Source organism: Equus przewalskii, chromosome 14, assembly GCF_037783145.1.
Source record: "Equus przewalskii isolate Varuska chromosome 14, EquPr2, whole genome shotgun sequence".
Classification (NCBI taxonomy): Eukaryota; Metazoa; Chordata; class Mammalia; order Perissodactyla; family Equidae; genus Equus; species Equus przewalskii.
Genome location: NC_091844.1, coordinates 30,851,853 through 30,868,956, shown reverse-complemented (window position 1 = coordinate 30,868,956; position 17,104 = coordinate 30,851,853). Strand labels below are relative to the sequence as shown.

General features: G+C 50.1%; 1 protein-coding gene and 1 pseudogene across 28 annotated transcripts in view; one reads left to right on the top strand and one right to left on the bottom strand.

Moving 5' to 3' along the window:
- The window catches only part of DYSF (dysferlin), a 210,030-nt gene that overhangs the window by 5,449 nt on the left and 187,477 nt on the right, over nt 1-17,104 (top strand). For 6 of the 28 annotated variants that reach the window (XM_070573801.1, XM_070573791.1, XM_070573796.1 and 3 more), the window contains exon 1: nt 3,503-3,785. The exons of 12 other annotated variants lie outside the window; for them this stretch is intronic. In XM_070573801.1, coding sequence (XP_070429902.1) covers nt 3,695-3,785 — 91 coding nt within the window. In that variant the 5' untranslated portion in view covers nt 3,503-3,694. Of the gene's footprint in view, nt 1-3,274; nt 3,786-17,104 lie in introns of those variants that run through there. 10 more of the 28 variants (XM_070573813.1, XM_070573807.1, XM_070573809.1 and 7 more) reach the window with 4 other exon arrangements.
- On the bottom strand, nt 9,665-10,146 carry LOC103561359 (microtubule-associated proteins 1A/1B light chain 3 beta 2-like; annotated as a pseudogene).

Sequence of the window (17,104 nt, the reverse complement as noted above, 5' to 3'; positions counted from 1 at the left end):
TTTGGCATTGTCCTCCCTACACCGCTGCCAACTATCATTCTCTTGATTTCACAGAAGCAGAAACAGACTCTGAAAGGTCAAGGCCATGCCTCAGTTCACACAGACTGGGACAGAAGTTCAGGACCACCTGATTGTGCCCACTATGGGGCTGCTCTTCCCGGGAAGTCATGTGATTATGGCCGTAGCCATAATCACTCCTACCTGTGCATTCTGCACCCTCAGTGGACACGCAGGTGCCCCGTCAACCCCCCTGGTTGGTTTGGGATATCTGTGGGACACATTCTTTAGTGAATGTGATGTGAGAGGGTAGAAGGATGCATTGGACCATCCATACTCCTGGAAGGTTCTGGACTTGGGCAAACGTGCCCTGGAGGAATCATGTAAACTCACATGCAGAGTGTTCATCTCAAGGTTGACGTCACTGAGCAGAGGGGCGAGGTTTGTTTGCTCCTTGGACCCCTATGTCAGGCCTTGGGAAAAAACAAGGCCCCAGACATTAGGACCTTGGAATGTTCCTCTGGAAATATTAGATATGCCCCTTACAGATTTCCTGTGCTGCCTCTGATGGATTAGAGCAGGAGTAAGGGGCAGGGTGTGGTATGTGGGGGAAAGGAACAAAGCCGCAAGTCACTGTGACAGTAAAAAATCTCCCAAATCAGCATATCCAGAATTCCCCCTAGAGGGCAGTACTGTCCTCTTTGAGAACCACTGGTTTAGCCTCCTCACCAAATACAAGGGACCCTGGGGAGCACAGCACAGTGCCCACAACATCAAGCCCAGGCCAGCCCTGACGATGCGCTGGGAATCCCTGGCTGACTGAGACCGACTTGGTCTCTCCCCTCACTGAGTGACTCCACAGTCTAACCAGACATCAAACAAATAATTAGTTATTCCTTACAATAGTGACAAGTGCTAGGAAGGACAAGTGCTGCTGTCCAGCCAGAGGGACCCAACCAGGAAGTCAGAGACGGCTGCCCTGGGGAAGGGATTTTAAGCTGAGGCCTGAAGGATGAATGAGGGTGACCCTGTAAAGAGTGAGGGGAAGGCAGGTGCAGGCAGAGGCGACAGCAGAGCTCGGAATTGGGAGGGAGCTCAGCACGTTCCAGAAACGGAGAAGCCACTGGAGTTGGAGCTCAGAGAGTGAGGGCCGAGTGGCCTTCCCCTGTGGGCAGAGGTAAGGGATCCGGGCTTTATCCCAAGAGCACGGGAGGCCTCTGAGGGGTTTTCAGCAGGGGAGTGACCTGATCATATTTGTTTTAAGATCTCCTGGCTCCAGTGTGGATAGTGGACCAGAGGTGACCAGAGTGACCGTGAGGTGACAGTTAAGGGAGTCCTGCAGAGGCCCAGCAGGAGAGGGTGGAGGTAGAAATGCCTCAGTGGAGGCATTCGGATGCTCTGGGCACATAGACGATACCAAAGTCATGGGTGTCAGTAAGGATGGTTTAGGCTGCAGGTAAGTGAAATCCTGCCTCAAAGAGAATTTAATAATGAACAGTCTTAAAGTGATCTTCGTTCCTGATACAAGTCCCCAGGGGAGGAAGCCCCATTGAGTCCTAGGCCCCAGTATGATCCAGAGACCTGGTGGGCTCTGGGCATATAGAGTGTAGAGCTCCCCAGCCATCCTGGACCCAGGTAGACTCCATTTTTCTCTCTGGTCTGCCATCCTTGGTGTCTGCCGCATCCTAGAGCTGGGCAGCAGTGGGATCTACGTGCTTCCTTATTTTCGTGAAGCAGGAGAGGGAGTTGGGCTAGTCCATTCACAGAGTCTAAGTCTGTCCCTCTGGGACAACAACTCAGGACATATGCCCATCACTAGACCAATAGCTGTTGCCGGGAGACGGGCTCAACTAGATCAGGATCCACTGGAGCTGGGGCTGGGGGTGGTATCTGAGCAGTCGGGTTCTGCTAAGAGGGAGGAAGGGGGTCTGGATGTTGGAGAGAAAGCAAGTGTCCCCCTCATTATGACGGTGGGCAGAGTCACCAGGGCAGAGTCACCCAGGCAGAGCAGCAGACCCAGGAGAAGATAACCCAGGCCAGCTAGACGAGGCGCACCTTTAAGGTGGGGAGAGGACAGCCTCAGACTAGTCAGTGAGTGGGTGGGAAGGGTAGGACCTCTGCCTGGGCGCCCAGGGGTCTTAGGGGTACTGATGATTCATTCATGATAACAGGAGAGAAGGCAAAGGATCTGCACACAATACTGATGGGGCTTAGGAGGCTGGAAGCCTGAGGAAGTTCTCTACTCAGTATATAGGAGGCAAACTGAGGGTGGGGATGGCGAAGGGGTGTCGTAGGTTTTGGGAGAAAGGTATGAAATAGTCGTCTAGGAGAGATGCAGACTGAAGAGACGGGAAGTGGAATATGATTGCCGGCAGCAGTAAGGGTCCACCCTAGTCAGGGGTCATGAATATCTAGTGACACGGGGCGGGTTAGCTGGTTTATTCTGCAACACCTTTGGCGCTTAGGATGAGGGGTGGAGCGGGCGGAGCTGGATTTCACCAGGTGGTGGTCTAGCCACATGAAAAGGCTGGATCCTCAAAATGAGAGAGGGGAAAGGAAACTGCGACTTTATGCAGCAGAATAACTAATAACTCAATTCAGGCTGAGTGAGACTTGGGACGTGGGAGGCGGGACGGCGCCCTGACTGGTGCCAGGTGTTGGGGTAGAGGGGTAAACAGGTGAGAAGCTGGGCCCCTGAGGTCGAGAAGTTCATCAGGTGGAAAAGAACCAGACATAACACGGGAAAGCGTGCTAAGGGCTGTCACCGCTCGAGGCTCACGCTAGAGGAAATCTGCCCCATAGCGGGGGCCAGGGGGCCTGGAGATTGCTGGTGTGGTGCGGCTGTGTCAGGGGACGGAATGGGCAGTGGGCGGACTGCTGTGCTCCAGGGAATGCAATATAATTTGGACACAGACCTCTGTGTCCGACGATGAGCGACCCCAGACTGCTCTCGAGAAGGCTCAGAGGCGGGTTCGCGAGGGCTCGAGCCTCGGAGTCTCAGGGGGTCGGGGCCCCGAGCGCCGGTAACCGGGCAGGGGGTGAGGCGGGCGGCGCGGAGGCCGGGGTCTCGGGGAGCCGCGCGCGCTCTGCCGCCCCGCACACGCCTCCTTCGGCGCTCGCTCCGACTCCTTTCCGCGGACACGTTCGCGTTCCTGCAGCCGGATCTCCCCGTCCTCCGGCCTTCGTGCATTTCTCCTTCGCACCCATTCGCCAAGCGCCCTCGGCTGGCCGGCCTGGGCTCGGCGCAGAGGGAGGAGAGCGGCCGACGCGCGGGGAGCCCCGGACGCTGGGGACTCCGCAAGCAGGGCCGGAGGTGCCTTGTCGGCGCAGCGCGGCTGAGCTGTGCGCCCCGCGTCAATGGCTCTTCCATTCCTGGCCCGGGAGCGGGAACCCGCGGAGGGGGCACCAGCCCCCCCACAGGCAACCATCTGACTCCTGTCGGCCCCGCCCGCCGCGGGCAAGGCGGATCCGGGAAGGGGCCGAAGGGGAGGGTCCGCCCAGTGGGTGTCCGGTGTCCTTTGGGCGGCCTCTCCCGGGCGTTGGGACTTCGCCGAGGCGCAGCGAAGGCGGCACTCCACTTTGGCGCGGCGGCCGCGGAGCCGGGCGTTTGCTCGGTGGGTACCTGGGCCCCGCGCTCGCGCTCCCGCTCCTGCCCCGTCCTGCCCGCGCGCTTCTGCGCGCCCAGGGCGGCCGAACCATGCTGTGCTGCCTGCTAGTGAAGGCCAGCAACCTTCCCACTGTGAAGAAGGACCGGCGCAGCGACCCGGTCGCCAGCCTGACTTTCCGAGGTGAGAGCCCCGCGGCCGCACCACCGACTCTGCGCGCACGGCCGTGTCTGCGGCCCTGGCTCCTGCACTAACCACCGTTCAGGCCACAGTTTCTCCCTCAGTCAGAAGGGACAGAAATCTCAGCACTGTCTTCTGCAGAGGGGGCGAGGAGGATGAAACAGAGCGCAATAAATGCCATAGTGCTCTGAAATTTCGGAAAACTACAAGTGCCATAATATGCCAACAGCTATCACTTTTCTAAGACCAATACCCGGAGGGGATCAAGTGCGAGTCCTTCCCGGGCGGTGGGGATGAGGGTGGGTTGGAGAATGGGTGCAGAATAGAGAGAGGAATCCCTTAGCAACTGGACGTGTAGCCGGTGTACTTTGGAAGTTGTGTCTTTATTTCATTCATTCATTCATTCGCCCATCTTTGTTGAAGACTGGCCATATTGACTCTGTCCTGTCTCAGTTGGGAGGAAAAGAAACAGAACAGGATGGATATGGCCTTGATACAAGAAATTTGGGAGGCTGTCAAGGATGTTTTTCCAAATTCAAAGAGTGTGGGTGCCTACAGGTAGTCCTTAGACAGGAAAGGGTCTCTCTTCTCTGTTCAGGGCAACCAAGGGCTCAGCCGCCTGCTTCTGGCAGGGCACCCTTACCCGCCCCGCTTCAAGGCGGACATTCCCATGTGAGGAGGTGTCTCAGGAGGGGAAAGGGAAGAGGAAGGATCTGTCAAAATTAAGAGAAGGAACAATGGCTGTGAGTCAGGATCCCAGTTCTGCAAAGAAAGATAAATAAGGAGAGGAGAGAGGGTTTTCCTAAGAGGAAAGAGGTAAGACCAGGAGGCATATCCTGTGGTTTTGTGGAATTAAAAAGTATGTGCTTAAAGGGGGAAACCTAGGGAAGTCAGTGGTGTGTCCAGGTCAGTGGTCATGGCAGGGAGCTGCCAGTGCTCGGAGTGGGCAGCACCCTCGGTTCAAGGGGGTGACTGAATCTGTTGAGGCCCCTCTTGGCTGCTAGAGCTGCCGTCCTCCCCCAGTCTCTGCTTTCCCTGCCCTTTACAATGCCTTAGTGTTTATTCGCGCTGACAAACCCCTTTGTTGTTAGTGCCATCAGGTTGATTCAGACCCCAAACGACGCTGTGTACAGTAGAGCGGAACTTTGCCCGGTCTTTTTGTGCCAACCTCTCACCTTCCGGCGCTATATCAGACAATGCTCCACTGCTATTCATAGGGTTTTCTGTCTTAGTCTGGAAGCTCCGCTGAAACCTGTCCCCATGGACGACCCTGCTGGGATTTGAAATACCCATGGTGTAGCTTTCAGCCTCACAGCAACAGGCAGCCGCCACAGTATGACGACTGACAGACAGGTGGTGGGGTTCCCTGGTGTGGTTGCTGGCTGACAACCCGCTAGCAAAACTAAAATATAATAGAATGTACCATCTCCAACTGTTTAAAGTCTATTTATCTTCCAAAGCCTTGCTGCCATGCCACCTTCTCCAGGAAGGACCCCAGGATTCCCCTGGCTATCGTTAGTCTCTCCTCTCTGGATGCACAGCACCTTGTTCGGTCTGCTAGCGCACTCACCGGAACAGGCCTGGGCGCAGTACTTGGCTTAGGATGAGTGACTCCTTGAGAGCAGCAGCCTGTCCTGTTTATCAGGACGCCTGGTGCTGAGTGCACATAGGTGCTCCGTAGTGTTTGTGTGCTTTCTGACCCAGCCTCTAGCCGTCCGCTGGATGTGCCTGGGAGCCTCATGCAGTCTGGGGCAGTGGTCCTCACGCTTTACTGTGCCTGAGAATCCCTTGGAGAGTGTGCTTGCAAGACAGATTTCTGGGTCCCATCCATAAAGGTTCCGATTTAGCAGGTCTGTGTGACCTGAGAATCAGTGCTTAACACCTACCTGAGGCAGGCTATTTCAGAACCACACCTTGAGAGAAATTGACGTGAGATGTGGTGAAAGGCGAAATTAATTTGACCCCCCTCCGCACAGGAGGTATTCATGCTGGAGTCTGGGCTAGGCTGAGGCTAGGGAGGCTGGCTGCTAGAATCGGACCCAGAACCTACAGATCCTCTAGGCTAGGGTATTGAGCCCTGGCTGCACATCAGAATCATGTGGAAGTTTTAGGAAAATCCTCTGCCAGCCTCCCTGTCCCCTCCTCTCTTGACGCTAGATCTCTAGAGGAGGGACCCAGATATAGGTGTTTCTAAAAACTCTCCAAATATTTCACATTCACAGTCAGGGGTGAGAAGGCTTGAGCCCAACCCCCTCATGGCGGAGGGGACAGAGGCCTGCACTAGGGGCTGGCCCCCTTGCCCTGCAGTTGTCCCCCGGGCATTCCAGCCTTGGATGTAATTTCAGGACCTGCCTCCCAAAATAGACTATGAGCTCTGGGAGGCTGGACTCCGAGGGCAGTTTTTTTGTTTCCGTGTCTCAGAGCTTCAGGGTAGAGGCTGTTAATGAACACTTATCACTCCTTTGTTTTTGTATTAATAATTAGTCAGCTAAAACTACCCGTGGTAGATATTTTTGACTGATCGTCTGCGTGAGTGAGCAGCTTCACTTCCTAAAGCATTAGAGATCTGTACCTCTCTCCTGCCCTGCCCATTTTCTACCCTCCAACGTGATTATTTATGTCCCTTCCTTCATGCATTTAGCTCATTGGACAAATATTTATTGAACATCTACTACATGCTGGGTGCTGTTCGAAGTGCTGGGGATGCACCCAAGAACAAGACAGGTTGAAGCTCCCGTTGCCCTGGAGCTCACACATCTTATTTCCCTGAAAGTCGGATCTCCTGTGTCCCCACTTGGTGAAGTTCTGCCCTGCTTCATTCACCCAGGCGCACCAGCCCGAAACTCGAGGGTCATTACTGTCTCTTCCTTCTCTCTCATCCCGTCAGGTCCTCTCTTCCTCCCCAGTTTCTCAAGGCAGCCCTTCTGCCTCTGTCCTCCTCCCCTCTCTATCTCCGGGGAGTCTCTAGACCTCAAGCAGGAGCCCGAGGGATCTTATAGAACCATCTGAAGGCAGAGACACTCCTGAGGGGCAGACGTGGCTCACCTGTGTAGGGAAGGTGGGCTGCAGGGGCGCGGGACTCCCTGAGCCCAGCTTTTGTTGTTGTTTTGGTTTTTTTTTTTGAGGAAGATCCAGCCCTGAGCTAATATCTGCTGCCAATCCTCCTCTTTTTGCTGAGGAAGCCTGGCCCCGAGCTAACATCCGTGCCCATCTTCCTCTACTTTATGTGTGGGATGCCTACCACAGCATGGCTTGCCAAGAAGTGCCATGTTGGCACCCAGGATCCGAACTGGCAAACCCCAGGCCGCCGAAGCGGAATGTGTGCACTTAACCGCTGCGCCACTGTGCTGGCCCCTAAACCCAGCTTTTTCAATATTAAAAGTGACGTTAGGGGCCGGCTCCGGGGCTGAGTGGTTAAGTTTGTGCCCTCCGCTTTGGTGGCCCAGGGTTTTGCTGGTCTGGATCCTGGGCACAGACATGGCACCGCTCATCAGGCCATGCTGAGGCGGCGTCCCACATGCAGCACCTAGAAGGACCCACAAGTAAAATATGCAGCTATGTACTGGGGGGATTTGGGGAGAAAAAGAAGACTGGCAACAGTTGTTAGCTCAGGTACCAATCTTTAAAAGAAAAAATGACTTTAAAGCATTGAAAATAGCCTTCTGTTTTCTTTTTGTGAACAGAATATGTACTCAGTGTAAAAAAGGGTATATTACAGAAAAGCAAAAGTGAAAAATGGCCCCACATCCTCAGTTAACTTGTTAACAATTTGATGTATTTCTTCCAAGGTTCTTTTTTTTCCCTTTTTTCAAAAAGTAATTTTAGTTGCAAAATTTAACACCCAAGTAGAGTACATAAGATATAAATGTATGTTTTAATGCAGTGGTTCTCAACTGGGGGCGATTTCGTTCCTCAGGGGGCATTTGGCAATGTCTGGAGACATTTTGGGCTGTCACCACTGGGTTGGGGGGAGGGGTGCTACTGTCACCTAGCGGTTAGAGGCCAGGGATGCTGCTAAACACCGTACAGTTCACAGGACAGCCCTCATGACAACCACAGCAAAGAATTACCCAGCCCCAAATGTTAACAGTGCCAAGGTTGAGAAACCCTGCTTTTCTGAGTAACTCATGAAGGGAACACCCATATATATTGCCCACGTCAAGAAATAGAGCCTTGCCGGTCCCACCCCTCCGCCAGAAGTCCCCAGACCCCTTGCCTTTCTCTGTAGAGGTGAGCTCATTCCAGATATCTTTTTTTCAGATGTTTGCATATTTACATGTTCGTTCAACAATAACCCAGGGGCATTTTTTTTATGTCAGTAAATATTCTTCTACACAACCTTTGTAAATATCTGTGTAGTATTCTTTTGGACAGTTTTTAGTTGTGCCTTTATTCACCTTAGTTTGTTAAAAATGTACTTGTTTTGAAGATCCCGGAAATAGAGCGATCACCCATTAATGCAGGCTCAAAGTCCCCCCTCTAGGCATGGTATTTTTGTTTTATTAAAAAGCTGAATTTCTTACAGGAATCTTACTGATCACACAGTAGTTACAAGAATGTCCGATATAATGATGTATACAATTGAAACAAGACGGGCTGATTAAAAATTTACATAATGCAAAAATACACATGTTAAAAGTCAGCCGTGTGGACAGATGCGTGTAGGGGAAGAGTGGTTGATGGGAGGCTGGGGGTCGAGGGCCCAGACGCAGTGAAGTTGCTTTTCCCCTCCATTTCAGAAAATATCTTCCACTAACAGATACAGATATTCCACACATCTAAATACACATGGGTGAATCGTGACCTGCTACACACACACGCTAAGTGGTCTGTGACTTTCCCACGAAAATGGTAAATACGAACCCCACACAGGTGGTAGGAGGCATTGGTCATTTATTCTAGTTGGACTTGGAAGATGTTGAACTCTTGCATTAATATCTGGAAGAGCATATGTCTTCTTTGCTGCGTCTTCTTCACAAGTGACATGTGCTTAGTGGGGAATTTTGGTGGTTGTTTGACCTAAGAGTGATAACTGAAGTATTCTTAAAAATGTGGGAACTCTTTAATAACAGACTTTAATCACACACACAACATAAAACACGGGTCATCTACTGCCTTAAGCTGAAAGGTAAAGGAAGAGCCTCTGAATGGCAACGCTTTTAGTTTCAGGGTTCCATAGTTCCTACCACTGCCCTGAAGAATGAAACTGCTGCAGCTGCTTGTTTATTTACACAAACAGGCACCAGAACCAGCTCTTAGAGAATATCCAACACAGGAGAAATGTTTTTTTCTCTGGGCCTTTTGAGAAACTAGACCAAAATTATAAATTACTCAAGGTTCCTACTAAGCAGTGGTGCCTTTCCTGTGTCTAGCTATCTAGGGAACAAATCGAAGAAGAACTTACTGTGAGAACTGCAAGAGCGTTGACGTTGGGGGTGCTGAGCAGGAATCAGGAACCTTGCCAGTTCAGAGTTTCTCACGTGCCCCCATGTGCCCTGCTTTTTGCCAACTATTATGGCAAATGCGTTTTGGGGAGCTATGCTTGACAACTTACGCTGACAGATCCTCTTGCGGAGATTTCTCTAGTTGGGTAGAAACCCTTCTATATAAAGTCCGCAGATTCTGTGAACCTAGAGGGGAGACTTAGTGTCTCTGAATGCTCAAATTGCAAGCTCCTATTGGGGAAAGAGCATGAAAATAACTTGAAGGTCTATTTTATTGGCAACTCAGAATGCAAAGTATCTTATTTTTAAACTTCTAAATTTGAAAGCAAGATAGCCTGGGGTAAATAATAATAGTTTTCCAAAGCTGAATGTGCTCATTTGGAGCTCAGTTTTTCTGTTTTAAGTACAAAGACAATTTCCTAAAACTTCTGAGCAGGAACACTACTGTTTTGATGATCTGTGATGAGAGGAACTGATCCGTCTCAGTCGGTAACATCCCTTTGTTTTTCCTTGGCAAAGATTTAAAAAGTTCTAGAACAGACGCATTTTTCTAGTCTTACAGTGACCATTTCATCCCAAATGTCTCCTGAGAGGCACATACCATATACGGGAATCCATCTTCATCCTTCTCACTTTCATACGCTTCAGAAAGAGGTATGGACACGCTCACGATGCTGTGTCCATTCACTAACGGGAAGAGGCTTGATTAGAGTAAGTGCCTTCGAATTATCTTGATGAGTTCACATGTGTTGACTTGACCAGGTACAAGGAACTTGGTTTTATCCATGACAGGAGGCTGCTTCTCACCCTTGTATCGTTGTTTTCACCGGGACTTTAGTAGGATGGTGCTCTCAGATAAATTGGACATCTTCTACCCTTTGTTTGAAGGTGCAGCGCTGCTTGAAGGTCTTTTCTGCCATGATGGCGCCAGAGGCTGGGCGGTGGGCGGTGGGGTGCGGCTGGGGGTGGGGCTGGGGGTGGGAGGGCTGTCCTGGCTGCTTCAGGGGCTGGCCGCGGCGGCGGCTCCAACTGTGCATAGTATTTTATTATATGCGTGCACCATAATTCAGTTAATCAACTCCTTACTGATGAATATTTAGGTTATATAACATTCATAACATTTATATCCAACGTGTTGTAAATTATAGTGTCACTGTGAGAAATATCCTGGTAACTAAATCTTAGCCCGCATATTTAATTATTTCCTTTGGGTAAATACCAGAAGTGGCATTGCTACGTCAGAGGTTATAGATGAATTTAAGACTTTGCTGCATTTCCCAAATTGCTCTCCTGAAAATCTGTTCCAGCTTTACCATTCCATCAGCTGAGTGTGAGGGCTTATTTTCTTACACTCCTGCTGACACAAAGCATTATCATGCAAATCCTTAACAGTTTCCTAGATTCAAACAGTATTTGTGATATTTCAATGTTATTACTTATTTGTATTTATTTCTTACCTAATTGTTTTTTAATTTGCCCATTTTGAGGGGGCAGGGGTGTTTGTCTTTTTCTTAATTAATTGCAAGTCCTCTTTATATATGAAGAATATTAACATTTTGTCATAGACATTTCAAATCTCTTCCCCAGTTCTAATTGGCCTTTTGAGTTTAAAGACTCCCCCTCTCTGAGAGCACTCCACCAATCCTAGTATCCACACATCGCTGCCCCTTCCTGGCTGCTTGTTTCCTGGAAAGTGTGGCTTCAGTTGGGATTTAGAAAGATGGAGATCAGGGTGGGAGTCCTTGAGGGTGAGAAGAGCAGGACTCTGCTGGGGAAGGTGGGGAGTGATGGCTGCCCTGTTCTTGGGGTGTACAGGCTTGAGTCAGGCTCAGAGGGCAGGCCAAGTATCAGAGTTAAGAGTCCACCCACCCTTTTCGTTAGGGGGCATCTCTGCCGAGGTATCTGTTCCTTCATGAGAAGCCAGCACTTATCTTTTCTCTTTTCCGTTGCCGTTGCCTATGGTTGTCTGCTGACACTTTGAATTTCTATCACTTTCTTGTCTGATGGGTATTCTAATGAGAGGTCAAGAGAGTGCCCAGCACAGAGCAAGTTCTCAATAAATATTCACGGAGTAAATGAGAGGCTGCATGGAGGCTGCCTACTGGATCTGAAGGCAGCCTGCAACTTCTGACAGTAAGTCCTGTCACCTGACTCATGGGCAGAAACATCCCGTGTCTCTCTCTCTCTCTCTCTCTCTGGGGGTCCCAAATACCCCATCTCCTCTCACTCTCTCCCCTCCCTCTCTAGGGGAATGGCATCATCAGCCACCCATGCGCCCCTGTCAGAACCTGAGACATCCCCTGCTCCTCCCACTTCCCAATTCCCTACCCAGATACTGGCCAGTAGACTCCAGCCCCACCACCTGTGTCCTCACCATCTCCCACTTGGACTTTTAAAAAAAATTGTGATAAAATACACATAACTTAAAATTGACGATCTTAACCATTTTTAAGGGTGCAGTTCAGTGGTATTAAGCACACTCACACTGCTGTGCAACGGTAACTACCATTCATCTCCAGAGCTCTTTCCTCTTCCCCAACTGAAACTCTGGAGCCATTAAATAGTAGTTCCTGGATCTCTCCTCCCCGAGCTCCTGGGAACTGGCTTATTTCACTTAGAGGGTGTCCTCAGGTTCGTCCATGTTGTAGCATGTCTTAGAGTTTCCATCCTTTTAAAGGCTGAATTGTATTCCATTGTCTATATATCCCTCATTTTGCTTACCCATTCGTCTGTCAGTGGACACTTGGGTTGCTTACATATTTTAGCTATTGTGAATAATGCTGCTATGAGCATGGATATATGAATATCTCTTTGAGACCCCGCTAGACACTTATGATAGCCTGTGACTGGCCACGTCTTTACTCCCACCACCCTCCAGCTGGGGTGCTGGGACTCCTGGGCCTCTCTCTCCATGTAGCCTCAGGACTCTCCCCCTCGTTGAGGCCTCTAGCACCATCCCTCCAGCAGGGTAGCTGGACTTCTTATGTGGCCACTCAGGGCTCCCAAAGGCATGAAAGCAGACGTTGCTGGTCCTACTTTGAGCCACAGAACCAGCTCAGATCACTGTAGAGGGGCATCACGCAAGGATGTGAGTGCCAGGAGGCTGGTCCATTGGGGCCATCAGGCAGACCACCATATTGGGCCATTTCCCCTACATTTTCAGCCCCAGGAAGCAGGGACTGCCTCTTTCTCAACTTGGATATGAGGGCAGGGTGGCTGTGGCAGCCGTCCCCAGCACCATGCCAGGCACATAACAGGTATCAGTAAAATATCTATACACCTCTATTTCTATCACTGCCCTGCACGGGAGTCCATGTTGCCCATGTATCAGGGACAGCAGCTCACGTTTAGTGTTGAATTGTTTTGCTTCTTGGTTCTTTAAAAAAAAATTTTTTTTTATTGTGGTAAAATACACATAACATAAAATTTAACATTTTAACCATTTTTAAGTGTACAATTCAATGGCATTTAAATTAAGCACATTCACTTTATCGTGCAACCGTCACCACTATCCATCTCCAGAAATTTTTTGTCATCCCAATCTGAAACTCAGTACCCATTAAACCCTAACTCCTCATTACTCCCTACCCCAACCTTTGCTCTACTTTCTGTCTCTATGAATTTAACTATTCTAGGTACCTCGTATAAGTGGAATCCTGTGACATTTGTCCTTTTGTGTCTGGCTTGTTTCATTTAGCATAATGTCTTAAGGATCATTCAAGTGGTAGCACGCGTCAGAAATTCCTACCTTTTAAGGCTGAGTGATATTCCCTTGTATGGATATTCCATGTTCTGTTTATCCGTTCATCCCTTGGTGGACAGTTGGGCCTTGGTGCCTTTGAGATGCAATGGGAAATGGGCGAGTGTGTCTTAGCTTTTCTTTAAACCCTCTTTTTCGACAGGCATAAAAACCTCTCACATTGAAAACCCTCCTTTGGTGAAAACCCCGGCTTTAGAGTTTGTCTTCTCTGTGATCCCACCAGCTCCAAAGATTCCTTTGTCATCAGTGTTACAAAACAAGCATTTTGTCTGTGAAGGGGAGGAAGACATTTCCTCTACCCGCTCTGGGTCCTTCTGGCCGGACAATGAATTAAATTCACATGAGACACAATAACAGGAGAAAATTAAACAAAGTTTTATAACATGTATACATGGGAGAGGCTCAGGCAAACTGAGCAACTCGCCAAAATGGCGGAGGTTCTCATCTTAAATACCATCCTCAGCTAAAGACAAAGGAGGATGTTGAGGGTGGGGGGAGTCAGTTATGGGAGATTACCGGAAAAGCACAGTAAACAAGAGTAGGGTTATTATGCAGATTTAAGTCCTGGCCTTCTGCATTGATAAGAGTTTCTAGGGCCGGCCTGGTGGTGCAGCAGTTAAGTGCGCACGTTCTGCTTCTCGGCGGCCTGGGGTTTGCTGGCTTGGATCCCAGGTGTGGACTGGCACTGCTTGGCATGCCATGCCGTGTTGGCATCCCACATATAAAGTAGAGGAAGATGGGCACGGATGTTAGCTCAGGGCCAGTCTTCCTCAGCAAAAAGAGGAGGACTGGCAGTAGTTAGCTCAGGGCTAATCTTCCTCAAAAAAAACCAAAAAAACAAAAAAAGAGTTTCTAGAGATAAGGTCATCCCCCCTTCTTTCTGGTACAGAGAGGGAGACACCTTTACAGATGGAGATTTCCCTTACAAATGTAAATGTCTCTTAGAAAGGGTAACTTCTGCTTTTCAGAGTTTCTCTCATGTCTGCAGTTTTTAAAAGGAACCCGCCCAAAATAATCCTCGTGCCAAAGAGAGGTCTCTTGGGGTTGCCAGTTCTGGTCCCCCACATCTGCTTCCCAAATATATTGTTGATGTGGGCTCGGTGAGCCAAACAGTCGAAAGAAAGATTTCTTGGACTCTCAAGGTCTGGCAGTAGTGCTCCTTTATTCAGAGAATAGCATGGGAACGGGACCCATGGGCAGTAAGAGCTGCAGGTATGGGGACAGGACTCACGTGCAGTAAGAGCTGCAAGCATGGATGAGGGCAGGGCTAAATTTAAGGCGTAGGTATGTGAATTATCTCTTTACAAGACAAAGGAAAGATCATGTAAAAAAGTCATTAAAATGGTAGCAGTGTAGGTGGGGTCTGGTAATTGGGTGGTCCTCTAACTTTGGATAGGAATCAGGTCAGATCAGATCAGGACTCCTATGCTTCCTGGAGGATGATGTAGGTTGGTATGTAGGGCAGGACGCCTTGGCCATCTCTCCCTGGGACAGCCTTGATCCTCATCATTGTGACTTTATAATTGTGTTGTGGGGAGGGAGTCTGTCCTATCTTGGCTACTGGGATTGCCAGTTGGCTCTGCCAGAGGTCGGGGTGCTCCCTTCTAGACTGTAACCTCTGTGGTGTCCAGGCCCTGGGGAGGGGGCACTAGTGAGCATCCTGGGCCACTGAAAGGGATCCGTTGCCACAGAGGGGCCTGAAGGTATGAGCGAGGCCTGGGGCCCAGACTGCTGGGGAGACGGCACCCTGGGTGCTGACAGGTAGACCTCACCAGGCGGTGAGCAGGAAGGCAGTGATGTGGCTCCTCATGCGAACCCATGGCCATGTCTGTCGCTCAGGTGTCAGGAGATGTGTGGGGCTCCTGCCAGTGGAGACGGCTCCTCCAGGCGGCCCAGGCGCTGGCTGGGGCCCCATGCGCTGTCTTCTGGCCTTCCCTCTGCTCCGGTCTCTGAGGCCCCACCTCACTTCCCCTCCCACAGCCCCTGGTCTTTATCAGAGTTGGCTCCAGTGGGGGGCGAGGACAGTGTGCTACCTCATTCGTGCCCCACGCACCTTGGCTGTCCGCGCTCAAGGGCCACAGTGGTGATTCTTTGTTCTCCAGTTCTCCTCTGACAATCTCCCTTTAAGACAGTCTTTTCAAACGTTTTGGGACTATTATCCACAACAAGAAATATATTTTACATCAAGACATAGCACGCACACATAAATAGGTATGTGCTAATATAACTAAAAGTTTCAAGTAATACCACTTACGCTTATGATGAAAGATGTACGCTGACATTTTCATCTCTACTCTATTCTGTCATTAGAAAGAGATACTAGTCAACTCATCAGTTGATGGCGTGACCCACTAATGGGTCCCAATGAGCTGTTTGAAAACCACCACTCGGCAGCGATGGGGAACTCCGGTCTAGGCATCTGGGGTAGAGTGGGGGTGGATGGGCCTGGGGAAACAGGGGAAGAATTTCTGTGGGGACAGAAGGGTCCTCCCCGTGAAGTCCTCCTGTCTGCACTGAGTCTTTCAGTCTGGAGGAACACCCTGGGCTTCAGCACAATTCGCATGGGCTGCCTGCTGACCCCCAATCCTGCAGAGCAGTGTGGGGAGAGGGCACTGTTCCCTGCCCCCAACCCCAGCATGAGCTGTGAGCTCTCCTGTATCTTTAACCGTCAAGTCTGTTAAATTATGCACGTAAAGCCACATCTCTCAAGGCCAAAATTAATTCTCAAGGACAGGACAGGTCTAACTCCCTGATGAGGAAGGAGCTGTTTTCCTGTTTCCTAATTCGCACTGTGCCTTCCCTTTCCTTGGCGTCCGTAAGTCATGTGATCATCCTGGGTTAACGTTTCCTTTCTTTCCTGTTCCTCTTTGGGGCTATAGCACCCAGCAGCGACCCTCCCTCTATGTCATCCAGAGAGTCCCAGAGTTGGCGCTTCCCACCGGGACTTAGTGACATCTCATGGAGAGTCTTTGTCCTCCTCATCTGCAGGGAAGACAGGAAGTGGAAATGTTTAAAAGACACTGCGCAGGGCCTGGTGCACAGACACTGCTCAATTAATACTAGCCAGGAGCACCAGGAAATGAGTTTCCAATTTTACAACTCAAGAGAGGCTGCAGATGGAATTTTCCATGTCACTCCTCTAGGTCACGGGAAGTTGATTTGTGATAGGGGAGGGGATGTGGACACTTAGATAGCATCTCATGTGCGCTTGAAGTTCTATAAAGTAGACGCTATTACTATCATCATCAGTTTACTGCTGAGAGAGCTAAGGCCTAGAGATGTTACAAGCCCTACCTAAGGTCACACAGTAGTGGCTGTATTTGAATGACTCCAAAGCCATATGTTTAACCCCTTCTGGAACCACACCCACATAGCCCACAGGGGATTCAGAGGGATTCAGCCAGTGCAGGCCTGGACCCACTTTGAGAAGGTATCTGGTGCCCCTCCCAGGACACCTCCTTCCCATTGTGCCTCCTTTCATCCCCTCTGTCTGTTGACACACAGCCTTACTGTTAATTTAGTCTTGTGGAGTTCCCTGAGAACAGTGGTTCTCCCCTCTGGTGAGGAAGTGAACTTGCAGCCAACTTGGGAAAGAAAAGGATCCATTCCTTCAGCACCTAATTACTGGGCACCTTGCTCTATAGTAGGGTCACTAACTTGGTGAGTCATGGTGTCTGCCCTCTGAAGCTCACAGTCCAGATGGGGGCACAGACATAGAAGCACACAGTTACCTGCACTCTGATACACGTGGTCACAGCTTGCAACCATGTCTGGGAGAGTCAGGGGATGCTTATCAGAGGAGAGACAACTGAGCTGGGTATTGAAGAATCCGTAGGAATTCCCTAGATGCATCAGAGTCGGGCAGAGAGAGGCACCTTGAGTCAGTGTGCTGTGTGTGTGGCGCCTCATTCATCCTCTCTCGCTTACTTTTCATGACACCCCCATGGGGAGGTGTTGTTATGACCCCACGGATGAGGAAACAAAGGCTGAAATGAGTTTCCTGAGAGTCTCTTCCAGTGTGGTACACCGGCCCTGGGGAATCCCTAAGACTCTTGGAGCAGGTCAACAAGGTCAAAACTATTTTCACAATAACACTAAGATGCTATGTGCCTTTTTCA